This window comes from Mustela putorius, unplaced genomic scaffold, assembly GCF_011764305.1.
Source record: "Mustela putorius furo isolate JIRA1106 unplaced genomic scaffold, ASM1176430v1.1 tig00000580_pilon_pilon_pilon, whole genome shotgun sequence".
NCBI lineage: Eukaryota > Metazoa > Chordata > Mammalia > Carnivora > Mustelidae > Mustela > Mustela putorius.
Genome location: NW_025421423.1, coordinates 5462655 through 5479992, shown reverse-complemented (window position 1 = coordinate 5479992; position 17338 = coordinate 5462655). Strand labels below are relative to the sequence as shown.

The 17338-nt window shown below is 36.5% G+C and overlaps 1 protein-coding gene across 4 annotated transcripts in view; it reads left to right on the top strand.

Moving 5' to 3' along the window:
* The window catches only part of TEX10 (testis expressed 10), a 65222-nt gene that overhangs the window by 29171 nt on the left and 18713 nt on the right, over nucleotides 1-17338 (top strand). For all 4 annotated transcript variants that reach the window (XR_006607191.1, XM_045081631.1, XM_045081630.1 and 1 more), the window contains exons 6-11: nucleotides 265-503; nucleotides 1457-1592; nucleotides 3198-3373; nucleotides 5266-5443; nucleotides 10314-10402; nucleotides 12070-12203. Coding sequence is in view for 3 of the 4 variants with exons in the window: in XM_045081631.1 (XP_044937566.1) it covers nucleotides 265-503; nucleotides 1457-1592; nucleotides 3198-3373; nucleotides 5266-5443; nucleotides 10314-10402; nucleotides 12070-12203 (952 nt within the window). In the remaining variant the exon portion in view is untranslated. The remainder of the gene's footprint in view (nucleotides 1-264; nucleotides 504-1456; nucleotides 1593-3197; nucleotides 3374-5265; nucleotides 5444-10313; nucleotides 10403-12069; nucleotides 12204-17338) is intronic.

Below are 17338 nucleotides of genomic sequence, written 5' to 3'. Positions count from 1 at the left end.
CCAAGCATTGTTACAAGGGCCTTTAATTTTTGTGTGAAGAGGAACTTGGGTAATGAACTAAGCAGTATACAGTGTAATTCATGTCTTCTTAACAACCTTAAGGAATGGTTTATTTATAAACAGTGACCTTTGCCTCTATACCTGTCTTCTTGGGAATTTATTATTTGGAAGGAAATATTTTGACCCATTGATTAAGTATTCTAAGTAAAACAGGCATGGTAGATATAACGCTTTATAGATGTATATATCTTTCTTTGTTTTTAGCATCAAGCATTGCACGATTCTCTCCAATAATGTAGATCATCTATTACTGAATTTAACACTGTCTGATATCATGGTCTCCCTGGCAAATGCCTCAACTTTACAGAAGGATTCCAATTGGATAGAAATGATAAGGAAATTTGTGACAGAGACCCTTGAAGATGGCTTTAGGCTAAATAGTAAGCAGCTGAACAGATTGCTTGGAGTATCATGGAGGTTAATGCAGATACAACCAAACAAAGGTAGGTGTTAATGCTTTGTCTTTCTTTAAGAGAGGAGCTGCCTTTTTTTTTTTTTAAGATTTCATTTATTTGTCAGAGAGGGAGACATGGTAAGAGAGGGAATACAGGCAGGAGGAGTGGGAGACAGAAAAGCAGGCCTCCCACGGAGCAGGGAGCCCAATGTGGGGCTTGATCCCAGGACCCTGAGATCATGACCGAGCCAAAGGCAAGATGCCTAACAATTGAGCCACCTAGGTGCCCCAGAGAGGAGCTCTTATGCATGCTGTTAGGGTCTAGCTTTGAATTAATGACTTCTAGACATTCCAGGTAGTCAGATTAATTACATCCAGGCCATAAAATGTAGCTTATAGAATTATAAAGGACTATCTACTTGAACACTGAAGTTTTTTGTGGCTCAGAGAATCTCCTCAGTGAGTAGGTCCACTCTGAAGCAATATGGAAGATTTCTAGTAAATTATAGACTTGAGTAAAAGAAGATAGGTATTATTAAGAGGAAATGCCATTGAGTCTAATGATGAAAAGATACCTTTTTCTGGTCTAGTTTGATTAGAAATTGAGTACTTTTCCCTTTTATCTGTATAGAATCAATCCTCTACCTTTCTTCTACCCTGAAGTTATGTCACATTTAAGTTCTTTTTTAGTGTGACTTACTAATTGTCTTCATTCAAAAACATAGCTTTTTTTTTTTTTGGTTCCCATCTTACTCCTCTTTCTGATATCCTGGTTGTTGTCATCACTACATAGGTTAGTTGTCCCTCAGGAAAAATTATACAGTAATCTCTGGTTGGTTTGACTTTTATAGTAAAAAGTGCTACAGGACTTTAGTGGTAGTTAACACTTTGTGACTAAGATCTACTTTGTCATAGGAACAAAGTAAAGTGCTTCTGTGCTTTTAGAGGAATTAGAGCTGGTGAAGAAACATTTGCTTCATATACAGTTGTTTTTGTTTTTAGAGGCTACAGAGTCTCTCATCAAGGCAGTTTATACATTATATCAGCAGAGGGGCCTTCTCCTTCCAGTTCGGACTTTGTTACTGAAGTTTTTCAGTAAAATTTATCAAAAAGAAGAACTGAGATCTTACAGGCTCAGGTAAAGTTTCATTTAATTTGTGTTTCTTTTTCTTGTAAGTTTTTTTTTTTTAAGTCTCTTTAAATAAGACAATAGGGTGATAAAATCTTTGGAGGAGTTCACTTTTTATCTCATTTGGTTATAATAAGAAAAGGTGTAAACTTATATAAAAAAGCATATATAATAGGGCCAGTAATCTTTATTTGTATAACCACACAAATAAAAGCTCTTTGAGTTTGTATTTCCACTTGTCCACTTACAGCTTAAGGATAATTGGAATAACCTGTAGCAGCCTCAGCCTTGCCTTTAGCTTTCTGTAAAAATTAGGGAAATTGAACCACTAGCATTTAATTACATGTTGGGTTATATGATATAAGAATGAGGACAGTAGAAGATAAGAATATGTTTCTGGCTGAGTTTGCTGCTATCAAGTGAGATGGACAACACAAAAACTAAGGAATTAATTTTTTGATGTAAGTTTGAGATATATTTCAGATAGGAAGATATGTTTAGGCAGAAGATGAGGGTTGGGGCTACCTCAGCATACATAGGTAGTTGTTGAAACATATTTGAGTCTTTAGTACAAACCAGGTACTTTTCATAATTTATCTAAATCTCATACTCCTGCTCTGAAGTGTAGGTATTGTTACTTTTGTTTTATAGGAGGAAACTGAAGCTTGGGTTAAGTAAGTTGGTGAGTGTCCTATAACTAATGGGAATAGAGCTCAGACTTAAGTTCACATCTGTGTGACAACAAAGGTCATGCTTAAATCATTAAACTTTCATGGTGCGGCAAAAGTGATTGCTGTTACCTTAGTAAAGAGACATTGGAGCTTTACCAAGTACAAGTGCAGTTGACCCTTGAACATTGTGGGGCTAGTGTCCCTGACACATTCTCCCATGTCCCCCAACCCCCTGACACAAAAAATCTGTGTGTAACTTTTGACTCCCTCAAAACTTAACTGCTAATAGCCTACGGTTGACTAGAAGCCTTTCCAATAACAGCTGATAAACACATATTTTATGTTACATATACTCTTATAGTTGCATCTAACTTCTAAGAAGAATACTGTATTTTTGGTATTTCTAGGCTATGCACTTTTTGAGGCTTTCAAATTGTTGCAGTTCTCCAAAAAATTTTCCAATATATTTATTGAAAAAAATAAACAAATAAACTGATTATAAGTGGGCCCACGCAGTTCAAACCCATGTTGTTCAAGGGTCACCTGTGTACTGAAGAACTAAAATAAGAGGTTCAAAGCCTTTAGTTCTGGGAGCATCGTTTATTGACTGCAGCAGTGGGTTAATACAGTACAATAGCTAACAAGATAAATAGTACAAAGAGAAGTAGTGTCTGTTTTTTAAGATAAATGTACGATTTAGATAGTGCTCCAGATTACATGATCTTTTTAATTTAGTGCGTTAAACCTTGGAAAATGCTGTAGCTGAATAAATGATGCTGCCATTCTTGAGGGCTCTCACATGTTTAAATGAGTACATGTGGTAGTTCTTGGTAGATGATTTGTTACTTTGTGGTATATTCAGGTTAAAATTTTTTTATGCTTAAACATATTACCCTGTGTTTGGCAATTATACTTTATTTTGTTCTTATTTGGTGTTTCTTAGATACCGTAGTAAGGTGTTATCTCGTTGGCTGGCTGGCTTACCATTGCAACTTGCTCACCTTGGTTCCCGAAATCCTGAGCTCTCAACACAGCTTATTGACATTATCCATACTGCAGCAGCACGAGCAAATAAAGAATTACTAAAAAGTTTACAAGCTTCTGCTCTGCGAATCTATGGTAAGAGTTTAACTGTGTAGGTAGCCATTGATCTACTCCTCATTCAGGAAGTTTCTAAGGAGAATGCTTTAGATTTGCCTTTCCTTTATTATAAATTGGTTATACCATGGTTAAATTGCCAAAACAAAATAAAATTTCAAATAGTAAACTCATTTTCAATAACAAGTATTTTTTATTAGGGTAGTTTTATTTAGTGGTTGTAGATGATTCTTGGATTCTTAAATTATCTTTTCAGCCGCTTACTGTTCTTAAATTCGGAACTGATGAGGAATTTTTTAAAAAAAATCCTTTGAAGCTTTGGCAGCAGATTTATCATAATGGATATCTTGTATGACTTCCACATTTATTTTTTTATTCATCTCTGGAACTTTTTCTTCTTCTTCTTTTTTTTTTTTTTTTTTTTAAAGATTTATTTATTTATTTAACAGACAGAGATCACAAGTAGGCAGAGAGAGAGGAAGGGAAGCAGGCTCCCTGCTGAGCAAAGAGCCCGATGCGGGGCTCCATCCCAGGACCCTGGGATCATGACCTGAGCCGAAGGCAGAGGCTTTAACCCACTGAGCCACCCAGGCACCCCTCTGGAACTATTTCACATTTTAAGCAAAAATACCAATAAAATCATACCAGGATATATACGTATATATAATTTATATTATTGAGATGTAGTTCACATACCATAAAATTTGCTGTTTTACAGTGTACATTTCAGTGGGGTTTTTTTGTTTGTTTTTAAAAATTTTATTTATTTATTTGACAGCTAGAGAGGTAACACAGATAGGGGGAGTTGGAGAGGGAACCAGGCACCCTGCTGAGCAGGGTACCCGATATGGGGCTTGATCCCAGGAACCTGGGATCATGACCTGAGCCGAAGGCTTAATGGTTCGGCTTAGTGACTTACTGAGTTAATGACTGAGCTACCCTGGCGCCCCTACATTTCAGTGTTTTTAATACATTCCCAAAATTGGGCAATCTGTCTGATTGCAGAATATTTTTATCACCCCAAAAAGAAACTATACCCACTAGTAGTCCTTTCCCAGCTTCTGGCACACAAATCTACTTTTCTGTCTTTATGGATTTGCCTGTTTCGAACATTTGTTATAAATGGAATTATATATTATGGGACCTTTTTGAATCTGGCTACTTTTACTTAACATACTGTTTTCAGGATTTATGCATGCTAGCATGCATGTATCTGAACTGTATTTTTTATTGCTGAGTACTAATATTCCATTGTAGGGATCTTTCACTTAATATTTATCTATTCATTAAGTGATGACATTTGGTTTATTTCCACCTTTGGGGGGTTATATTTTTAAGTCTTGTTTTTCCTAGTATTGCTTGTGTGTATTATCATTTGCTTTTTTTTTTTTTTTTTTAAAGATTTTATTTATTTGTCATAGAGAGAGAGAATGAGAGCGAGCACAGGCAGACAGAGTGGCAGGCAGGGTCAGAGGGAGAAGCAGGCTCCCTGCCAAGCAAGGAGCCCGATGTGGGACTCGATCCCAGGACGCTGGGATCATGACCTGAGCGGAAGGCAGCTGCTTAACCCAACTGAGTCACTCAGGCGTCCCTATCTTTTGCTTTAAATTGGGTTGATATTTTAACTGTCACTGTTGAGGAAAAGTACCTGTTTTTTACTGTTTAATACCTTTACCCCATCAAATTTCTTATTTCAGATGTGACGCATGGGTATTATGGAATTATTATAGTTCATTGTTTTACTTAAAAAAATAGTTTAAGTTGAACATGTACTTTATGATAAAACTTTTTATGTAGTTGATACATTGGAATTCCGTTTAACAGTTACCAGTCTATTGATTTAATCTCTGTAAACTTTTATATCTTTATAAATTCATCTTTTATGAATTGAATATGTGTACCTACCCTACCAGATCCACAAGAAGGCACTGTGGTGGTTCTCCCAGCAGAGTCTCAGCAGCGTTTGGTCCAGCTTGTATATTTTCTACCCAGTCTGCCTGCTGACTTACTTTCTCGATTAAGTCGTTGCTGTATTATGGGAAGACTCAGTTCAAGTTTGGCTGCCATGCTTATCGGGATACTGCACATGAGGTAGCGTCCTCAAGTGAGATGTATTTGAGGTGTATAGTCTTTTTCCCCATGTGTTTTACTGGCAATGTGTAAAATACAGAACACTTTTAAAGTTACATACTGATACTAACTTCATTTGCTCTTAATGCAACAATTAAAACTTTTGATATTATTGCTAGAGTAAGCTCACTAAAGTAAGCCTGAAGTTTTCTAGCGATTTGTATAGGTAGAAATTGTGTGTAATCATATGTATAGATTTATACAGATTAGAAATTATCAAAAGCATGAAGTAAGGGTTCAGTGGCAGGTGAGTACTGTGCTTAAATCCTTCGGTGTTGTGGAATTGTGACACAGGCCTTTTCAGGGACCTACAAATTTAATGTAGCTGGTGAAATAACATACGTTTGTGGATCAGACAAGGAATCACTTGAAATCAAATATTTTCACATTGTTGTGCAACTAGCACCACTGTCCATCTCCAGAACTATTTTATCATTCCAAACTGAACCTCTGCATGCATTAAACAATGATAACTCTTCATTCCTCCTGCCCTCAGCCCTTTAGTAACCACTGTTCTATCTTCCTGCTTTTGACTATTCTAGGTACCTCATATAAGTGGAATTACACAATATTTGTCCTTTTCTGTCTTGCGTATTTCACTCATAACTCTTCAAGGTTCATCCGTGTTGTATCATGTATCAGAATTTTCCTTTTAAAGCTGACTTAATGTTCATTAAATGTATATACTACATTTTGTCCATCTGTTGATGGACGTTTGCTTGTGTCCATCTTTTGGCTGTTGTAAATATGCTGCTTTAAACATTGATGTGCAAATAACTGTTCAATTCAACTTTTAATTCTTTTGGCTATGTACCCAGAAGTGGAGTTGCTGGATCACATGGTAATTCTCTTAATTTTTTGAGGAATTGCTCTGTGGTATTCCACAGTCACTGTATCATTTTACTCTTAAAAAAATTTTTTTTTTTTTAGATTTTATTTATTTATTAGAGTGAGCATGAGCAGGGGGAGGGGTAGAGGGAGAGGTAGAAGCAAACTCCCCACTGAGCAAGGAGCCTGATAGGGGACTCCATTCCAGGACCCTGGGATCGTGATGTGAGAGGAAGGCAGATGCATAACTGATGGAGCCACCCAGGCACCTCTACTCTTTTTTTTTTTTTTTTTTTTTTAAAGATTTTATTTATTTATTTGACAGAGAGAAATCACAAGTAGTCGGAGAGGCAGGCAGAGAGAGAGAGAGGAGGAAGCAGGCTCCCCGCTTGAGCAGAGAGCCCGATGCGGGACTCGATCCCAGGACCCTGAGATCATGACCTGAGCCGAAGGCAGCGGCTTAACCCACTGAGCCACCCAGGCGCCCAGGCACCTCTACTCTTAACTGTTTTATAACCAATTAATAGTGTTTCATATTGCAAATGTTCAAAGTATCCTTAAACACCTTGTGTTTGTATTTTAGACACATTTTAATTTTTTTTATTTTAAAAATATTTTATTTAAAATTTTTTTTAAAGATATTTATTTATCAGAGAGAGAAAGCACAAAACAGGGGGGTGACAGGCAGAGGGAGAATCAGGCTCCCAGCTTAGCAGGGACCCCCTTTTTGGACTCTGTCCCAGGACCCTGGGATAATGACTTGGGCCAAAGGCAGACGCTTAATCAAGTGAGCCACCCAAGCATCCCTAAAGATTTTATTTATTCATGAGAGAGAGAGAGAGCAAGAGAGAGCACAAGCAGGGGGAGGGACAGAGGAAGAGGGGGAAGCAGGGAGCCCAGTCTGGGGGCTTAGTCCCAGGATCCTAAGATATGACCTGAGCCGAAGACACTCAACCAACCAACTGAACCGCCCAGGCACCCTAGGCATAATATTTTCAGTAATACTTATTACTGATATGGTTCATAGACAGGGTCTAGTACGGTTTTAGGCAGAAATTGAAATCTAGGCTATACCTAAAGAGTTTAGATCTTGTGGTTTCCTGTACATACAGATCCCCTAGCCCAGTTAAATGGGAGTGGCTCACTTTATTAATAGAATTTCTTTAGCGTCTTTGACATTCTCTTCTTACCATTATAGGACATATGTTGGAATCTAGTTACCTAAAGTGTGATTCATAACTGATGATAACCTTTCCTTTTAGCAAAAGAGAGCTGTCTGCAGCTTGTCTATATGTGAAAATTCAGTGTTATATTTCTGTGTTCACATGCAGTAGAGAGCTGGGTCTTATTTTTAAGTATTTTAAACATTTATTAGTTTTCCTTTCTTAGGGGAACACAATCGAGCTCCTTGTCTAGTAAGCAATTATTTAATATTTGTTTGGCCTTTTAAAAAATTAAATGTTCTTTTTTTGTTCCTGAGGTGGATTTGTATTAATTAACTTCCAGTAGAGGGCACTCTGTTCCTTTGATATAACTTGTGAAGAATCTTTTTTTTTTTTTTTTAAAGATTTTATTTATTTATTTGACAGAGAGAAATTACAAGTAAGCAGAGAGGCAGGCAGAGAGAGGAGGAAGCAGGCTCCCTGCTGAGCAGAGAGCCCGATGCGGGACTCGATCCCAGGACCCTGAGATCATGACCTGAGCCAAAGGCAGCGGCTTAACCCACTGAGCCACCCAGGCGCCCAAGAATCTGTTTTAAAATTGATTTTAAATAACCTTTTGAACACTTGTTGAAACTAATTCTCCTTGAAAGCTCTACTTAATGTCTTTATCAACATCAGTTATGATCCACTTTGCTTAACAATTTTTGTCAAGGATATTTTCAAATTTTTACTTTTTTCTTGTGGAGATTTGTGGTAACTATTGAGAAAATAAATTCACAAATAATAGCAGGGGTTCATAATCATTAGCAGCAGATTGTCATTGTAGCCAGAAGTCCAACAAGTTAAATTTTGCTTTTTAGTGAAGTCTATTAGGTAGACTTAACTTTCTGTAGATGTATTGTTCCCATTCAAACTAATCTCTCTCTTAAAAAATAATACAAAATTAGGACTTATCAACTTTCTTGGGCCAGTGACATTATCATTGTATCAATTCCTAGATTCAGAATTTAACGATAATGTTTCCTTCAGACATACGCTGGTTTATTTCTTTTCTGGTTTTCTCTTCAAAATATTCCTTTCTTTCGTTGACTGTGACTGTAAACTAGCCAGCTGTTTTATATAATCTTTTAACTGTACTATTATAATATCCCATCAATTTTGCGCACTGTTCCCAGGTTAATTTTCCTGAAATGTTCCTTTAATTCTGATTTTTTTTCTGTTACATTAACTGGATTGTGAGATCATGTTCAATTTAGGTTTTGTAGTTCTGATGCCCTGTTTGTCTTTATCAGAGGGAAGAATATTAGTTTGTGCCATTTGTGAAAAACCCATCAAGTGAGAACTGTTGTTCATTTTAACTTTTGAAAAGAATAGAATTGCTGTGCCCCTACCTTTTTTATTGCCCACTTAGTTTTTTAGAGTTTGACTCCCCACCCCACCCCTTGGCATTCTACTTGTATTTTTCCACTTGCTTTTGCTCATTTCTTACCCTTTCTGTCCCTAGTTTATTTACAGCTAGATTTGAGCACATAAGACACAAATGTTGAAAAGTAGTCTGAATTGTTACATAAAAATCTTTGACGAGGGAGAGATTTTGGACTAAGAAATTTGGCTTGAGTTTTAAGTGATGATGCACTTTACTTCTTTTGTCCCATCTTATTCTCAGAAGTATTCTGGCTTGGACAGTACATATAGGCATAATTTTAAGGACATTATGATATGTTGCTTATCATTTGTTCCAAGTGGACCCTTCAGTGGTTTTGCTACCTCTTTTAGCCACTGGGTGGCACAGTTGATTGCTGTTTTCACTGGGTTCAAAAGCATATTAGTTTGCTAACTACCATTTTCGTACTACTTTCCAGTGTGTATTTCTGACTTTCTTGTAACCTCTAACCTTTTAATATTCTGTCCATAGTCCTTTGCTAATTGTGGAAATAATACTCAAGGGTATTTCCATCATTTTAACTCCCCAAATTTAAAGAATATTAATAAATATAAACACAACTGTTTCAATAGTAAAAAAAAATTGTTTCTAGTTGAATTTAGAAACTCCTAATTTTGTCAGATATTTATTTGTTTAGCTGTGATAAAATTTGGAGCCTCAGCTTGTTGGATCTGATCATTCTCCTCATATCCCCACCCCCTTTTCTTGACATATCTAAGGCTGAAATATGCTATTATTTTCTTAAGACTTAACTTTAAGAGAGTTTTTAAAGGAATCACTGGAAACTGATCCCATAGCAGGAACCAGATAATCCTCATTTAATGAGAAGCTGCTTTACATTTAGCTATTTTCTTAAGTCCCCTTTCAGTCAGTACTTGAGCTGCACTATTATGAAGTAGGCCCAGTTACAGCTTTGCAAAATACAGGAACACATAATTATCATAGAGTGGCTTTACAAGGAATATTTTTTACCTAATCAAGATAGTTTTTGTTTAGGTAGGAAGCTGGAGCTTATTTAAACTTAACTCATTTGAGTAAGCAAGGTAAGAATTTATAAAAATCAAGTAGCAGCTATACCAACTACTGAAAAGCAAAACTTCATTTGGCTCCTTAGAGTCTTTTTTTCAAGTGGTTTGGAAATTTTCTAGGTTACACTGTGTGTATGGACCAACTATGCTTTTTCATGAAAACTTTACATAAATATAAATATATTAGAAGTTAAATTTTCCATATTACGATACTTGAGTACTTACATATAAAGTGAATATATACTACAGGTTTTTAAGTTATTAATGCAGATTTATTTTCAGTAAAGAAAAATTGTTATATACTGTGCTCTTTTTCTAGTCTTCAACTTGGTCACTTCTGCTAATAATTCTTCCATTGTTTATTATAGATCATCGTTTTCTGGATGGAAGTATTCCGTTAAAGACTGGTTGATGAGTGACGTGGACTATTTCAGCTTCTTATTTTCAACACTTACAGGTAAAGACATTCACCTGCCAAATTCAGGAAAAGCAAAACCTAGCATCAAAATTCAAAGATTTGCTGTCTTAGCTGTTTGGGTTTAAGTTTTGAAGATGATAATCTGTTTATCTTGAAATGATTTTTATTGACTAATAAGTGGAAATCTTCCTCGATTGTCAGGCTCTTGAGGCAGGGATAAACGTGATTTATGTTTAAATCTCTCAGAGTAGGAGTACTCTGGGGATTATTTGAGTATCATGTGATTATAATTTTCTTTCTCATTTCTCAGCTTTATTGTCTTGGTTTACAGTGAATTGAATATACTTGACTTTTTAAAAAAAATGTTTTTTTAAAGATTTTATTAGAGGGAGAGAGGGAGAGGACAAGTAGGGGGAGGGGCAGAGGGAGAGGGAGAAACAGGCTCTGCTGAGCAGGACCCTGGGATCATGACCTGAGCCAAAGGCAGACACTTAATTGACTGAGCCACCCAGGAGCCCCTACTTGACTCTTTTTCAGATAGCCGTATGCAAACCCCACTGCATACTTTAAAAAATTGATGAACAAATATCCATCTTAAACATGTTTAAAATGTTCAGTTTGATAGGAATGTAAATCAAGTTTCGAGTAGCCATTTTCTACATGCCATTGTTCTCAAAGCAAAATTAGTAAGATGAGTCTAGAAATGTTGTAAGCTAGATGTGTAAGTATTACTGTTGTTTTAAATGATTGTACTATTTCAGCATTTCTGTTTTCTATTTGAATGATGAGGATGAGATTATTTGACATTTTCTGAAGACTTGAAGTTAGGAGACTTAATAGATAGGTTAAGTCAGAATCCAAAAAGAACTTGACAAGTGCTGATAATGAGCTAAATCCATCGAGATAAATACTGCATACAAGATAAATGTGTTTATTTGATAGTTCTGGATGTGCACATTTGAGATGCGAGAGTAGACTTTATGTTTTAATAGTATTACCAGTCAGAAGGTTAATGGTTTTGGAAAGCTCATTGGGAGTCAGTAGTGTGATGTGGCCATCAAACTACATGAGGAATCTTCAGCTGTGTCCTGGAAATATAATGATCTGAACATCAAATCGGACCACACTGCTGGTGTTCTGATTGTTCTGAGCACTTTTCAGGAGACACTGTCAGGTGGTCTATGTAGGTTAGACCAGGGGTAAATAGGGGTGGTAAGAGAATCAAATTTTGTTGTATAAGGTGTAGTTGAAGGAACACACATGTAAAATCCAGAAAGGTTTAGGAGGGCTAGAGTAGTTTTAAAACACTTGAAGGGCTATTATATAAGAAAATAGATAATATATATGTGAAATCATATATCATTTTACTTACTGATTTCGTATTTTAAACCTACCATTAAAGGGAAAGCATATGCCTCTCACTTTTTTTAAAAGTAAAATTGGTGAAGTTCCCAATATAAGGAGTATAACCTGTTTCTTGCTGTATCATACATTGGGTCAGATCACATTCTTTGTGTACATAATTATATGAATTTGACTGCCTCCATTGCTACCAATTCATTCTTTAAGATATATGAAATGAAGAAATTTTAAAAAAAGCTTGAAGAAGAACTTGAAGGTACATGTCATGTCTGTTAAAAAAATGAAGAATGTCATTTGTTTTGTGATTTATTTTTTAAAATTGTCTTTCTTTATACCCAAATTAGGGTTTTCAAAAGAGGAGTTGACTTGGCTTCAGAGCCTTCGAGGAGTTCCTCATGTCATCCAGACACAGCTTTCCCCCGTGCTTCTTTACCTTACCGACTTGGATCAATTTTTACATCATTGGGATGTAACAGAGGTAATAGTGCATTTAAAGAGGAACTCATGATTATTAAAATTCTGTTAATCAACCAACAGTCATTACTATATATTAGGATCGCCTTATAGGAGATACTCTTAGAGATAAAGAGCAGTATAAGACATGACTCATGTTCTGAGAATGCTTATGATCTTGGATAGGAGATCTGTGTTTCTAAAAAGAGGAGTGTTCATTATAGGTTGCACTACTAGAATAGAATAAATTTAGTGATTTGAATGGTAGAGACAAATTTATTTTATCTAGTACAAAATACGATAGATGGTTCTATGGAAAAGGGCGAATTTGACTCAGGTGTTGAAGGATGAATAAGGCTACTTGGATTTGGTATCCTCAAAGGTAGTGTTTTTTAAAAAACAGAAAAGATTGGGGCACCTGGGTGTCTCAGTGGGTTAAAGCCTCTGCCTTTGCCTTGGGTTGTGATCTCAGGGTCCTGGGATCGAATCCTGCATTGGGCTCTCTGCTCAGCAGGGAGCCTGCTTCCCTTCCTCTCTCTCTGCTTGCCTCTCTGCCTGCTTGTGATCTCCGTCTGTCAAATAAATAAATAAAATCTTTAAAAAACAAAAATACCCAGAAAAGATTATTCTGCAGTTCCTTTGGTTTTGAGAATTAGTACATAGTTCGTTAATGTTAATTTAAAACCCTCACTTCCATTAAGTTTTAAAGTTCAACCTATAAAACTTATTTTTAAGATAAATAGAATGAATTTAAGCCATCTTTAAAAATGGGACTCCAGGGGCAACTTGGTGGATCAGTGGGTTAAGCCTCTGCCTTCGGCTCAGGTCATGACCTCAGGGTCCTGGTATTGAGTCCCACATTGGGCTCTTTGCTCAGCAGGAAGTCTGCTCTGCCCTCCTGCCTCTCTGCCTACTTGTGATACCTGTCTGTTAAATAAATAAATAAAACCTTTAAAGAAAATACATAAAAAATAAAAATGGGACTCTGGTTATATTTTATTCCTTTTACAAACTCAGTTAAAATTTTAAACCATTAAAGTAACTTTTAAGTATAGTCACTAATTGCCAAGTAGTTCAGTTTTTTGACAAACTTTCACAAATGTTAAATAGATATAATTGTATATTTACAATAAATCTTAGTAACTTAAGTTTTGGTATTGCTTATAGTAAAAATCAAATTAAAATAACAAGTCTGGGGGTGTCTGGGTGGCTCAGTGGGTTAAAGCCTCTGCCTTCGGCTCAGGTCATGATCCCAGGGTCCTGGAATCAAGCCCTGCATTGGGCTCTCTGCTCGGCAGGGAGCCTGCTTCCTCCCCTCTCTCTGCCTGCCTCTCTGTCTACTTGTGATCGCTTTCTGTCAAATAAATAAATAAAATCTTAAAAAAAATAAAAGTCTAAATTCTAGGTTAATTACATGTTTTAAATTGGAATTATTAGGCTGAACTTTTACCCTAATAGGCCAAATTGTCGTTCATGTTAAAATATGTAAACTAAATATGCAGAAACATATTTTGCAAAATAATAAACACTGATGCTAAGTATTTGATTCTTTAAGACATTTCTTTTTTTTTTTTTTTTCTTCAAGATTTTATTATTTATTTGACACAGAGAGAGATCACAAGTAGGCAGAGAGGCAGGCAGAGAGAGAGGAGGAAGTAGGCTCCCTGCTAAGCAGAGAGCCCAGTGCGGGTCTAGATCCCAGAACCCTGAGATCATGACCTGAGCTGAACACAGAGGCTTTAACCCACTGAGCCATCCAGGCACCCCCTTTGAGACATTTCTATAATAATTAATTTCTGTTATTTATTTCTTCAGTTTCTTTTCCTGCATGAAAAATGCTTACTCAGTAGGAATGTACTTATGTTGTTATCTCAAGTAATTTTGGTTTCGAATCTTTTTTGCAAATTCTGATGTTTTGTTCTCTGCTGGCTAATTTTCTTTTAATTCAGAAGGCCTCTGGTGAGGACACTGACTATAATCTTTTCTTACAGTTTATAACTGGTAATCCAAAGGGCTTTTTTTTTTTTTTAAACCTCTGTTATTTTTTTTTTTTAATCTCTTTATTATTGGTCTCAATAGGGTGGTCTCCAGATTCAAGCTTTTGTTGATAGACCATTTGAATTTATTCAACTGATCTATTATTTACTTCTTTCATTCTTTTCTGTATATCCTTAATGTTTTTCCTATCTGTTAGGACTGTACCTTTTATAGGTAGCCTCTGATCATAATACTTAAGTATGCCAGTTATATTTATCTTCTCTTTATTGCCATAGTGCCTGGCACTGTGTTTATATAGGTTTTTCAGAAATAACTGGATTTTAAGGGCGCCTGGGTGGCTCAGTTCTTAAGTGTCTGCCTTTGACTCAGGTCATGATCCCAAGGTTGATCCAAGTCAAGCCCTGTATCAGGCTCCGTGATCAGTGGAGAGCCTGCCTCTCTCCCTATACTCCTCCCCCTGCTTGTGTTCCTTCTCTCTCTGTCTCTCTCTCTGTCAAATAAATAAAATCTAAACAAAAACAACAAATGGAAAAGTGCAAAGAAATAATGAATTGGTTTAGCATCTGAAATTTTATCTACCCCATGGTAAATGAAGAGAACTAAAACAGGTCTCCTGAAGTTAAGGCCTTGAATACTGGATTGGTGGGGTTGGGCTTGCCAACAACAGTGTTTTTCTTAAAACTACATTTTTTAGGGTGCCTGGGTGGCTCAGTTGGTTAAGCAACTGCCTTCAGCTCGGGTCATGATCCTGGGAGAGTTCCGCATCTGGCTCCCAGATCAATGGGGAGTCTGCTTGTCCCTCTGACCTTCTCCCTTCTCATTCATTCATATTCTCTCTCTCTCTCTCTCTCTCTCTCTCTCTCTCTCTCTCTCTCTCTCTCTCTCTCGCAGGGAGAGAGGGAGAATTAGACTCCCTGCTGGGAGCCCATTGTGGGGCTTGATCCCAGAACCCTGGGATCATGACCTGTGCTGAAGGCAGACGCTTAACTGGCTGAGCCTCCCAGCAGCCCCAGTAAGAGTAGTTTTTTTTTTTCCCAGTAAGAGTAGTTTTAAAGGACAGACTCTCTAATGTATTTAGACCATCATGATGTATTTGAGAAAGTGTTGTATGGCGATCAGTGGGCTGCTCCTATTCCAGGCATAGATTTGCCATTGTCTAGTTTTATAATTTGGACAAGTTGTACAACCTTTTTCTAATAATTTAAATTTTTCATAAGCACATTATCTCTGTAAAGCCAAGGTAAAATTGTCATAAAAATGTTATCAGCTGTATTTCTGAAGTAACACTTAGTAAGGACGTGTATTAAACTTCCAGGTTGCTGTCTTTGAAATGTTAAGATGTAATTAGGAAAAATCTGAAAAACACATTTTCGCTTTTGAAGTTCTTAAGTGAAGATTTCAGTTTTCTCTTGGATAAATTTTAAGTTTCCTTTTCATATAAAAATATTTGAAATACACATAGTTTTTGACATCCTTAATGTAAAAATTTTAAAATTATTTCATTTGAGGGGCGCCTGGGTGGCTCAGTGGGTTAAAGCCTCTGCCTTTGGCTTGGGTCATGATCCCAGGCCCCACATCGGGCTCTCTGCTCATCAGGGAGCCTGCTTCCTCCTCTCTCTCTGCCTGCTTCTCTGCCTACTTATGATCTCCATCTGTCAAATAAATAAATGAAATCTTAAAAAAAAAATTATTTCATTTGAACAGTTTAATTAGGACAGTGGGATTACTCAGTTTTGTAATTTTTACCTGCCTAGGCCCAAGTGATTTTTTTCTTTAAATCAGATTTTTTTAAAAAATTTCTTTCTTTTCTTTCTTTTTTTAAAGATTCTATTTATTTATTTGACAGACAGAGATCACAAGTAGGCAGAGAAGCAGGCAGAGAGAGAGAGAGGAGGAAGCAGGCTCTCCGCTGAGCAGAGAGCCCGATGCGGGGCTTAATCCCAGGGCCCTGGGACCATGACCTGAGCCGAAGGCAGAGGCTTTAACCCACTGAGCCACCCAGGTGCCCCATAGTTTCTTTTTTAAGATTTTATTTATTTATTTGACAGAGATCACAAGTAGACAGAGAAAGAGAGGAAGGGAAGCAGGCTCCCTGCTGAGCAGAGAGCCTGATGTGGAGCTCAGTCCCAGGACCCTGAGATCATGACCTGAGCCTAAGGCAGAGGCTTTAACCCACTGAGCCACCCAGGTGCCCCTAAATCAGACTTTTTTTTAAAAAGTAGGTATTATTCACAAAATTTAATTTAGAATGGAAGATAATTTTTTAAAAAAGTATTTTTTCATTCCCCCTCAGCCACCCATTTTTTTCTTCCCAGTTTCTAAATACATTCTTTCAGATAACTTCTGTCTTCACAAGTGACTTAAATATATTATTATTATTTTTTTATAGAAATAACATACTTTATCCACTAATCTGGACCTTGCCATTTTCATTTAGTATCTTTGTGATTATTCCTTCTGAGCACTGAAGGAAGAATTGTGTGACCTTCCTGTTAATGATGGAAACTGTAGTTAACAGGGAAGGATCACAAAGGAAACAGAAATCTCTGTACAGCGTTACCTTTTGTAAATGGAATCTTCTATTCCAGAGCCAGTGAAAGGTTTTAAGGTTAATATTGTCATTTACAAAATATTGGATGATTGTAAAAGAATGTTTTTTTAACATGGATAAGCCCTGAATAATAATAATAAATAATAATAATAATAATAATAATAATAAACAAATCCAGTTTAAGAAATAGAACATTTTTATTTTTATTATTTTAGAGAGAGAGTAGGGGGAAGGGCAGAGGGAGAGGATTCTAAAGTAGACTCCCCACTGAGTATGGAGCCCCACAGGGGCTCCACAACCTGTGAGATCACCATCTGAGCTGAAATCAAGTTAAGACACCAAGTTACCCACGCAAAGTGCCCCTGAACATTTTTATTTTTGAAACCCTTGTGTTTGTTTCTCCTTTCCGTTCAGAGTTAACACTGTTTTAAATTTTATCGTACTCTTCTTCCTTTTAGTTTTACTATATTAGTGCATAACTCCAAACTATAATGTTTAGATTTACATTGTATTAAACTTTTTAAAAAGTGCAATATTTTTCAGTAATTTGCTTTTTATTCAGTATACTCTTGAAGTTATGTGTGTTGTTAAGGAGGGCATGTGATGTAATG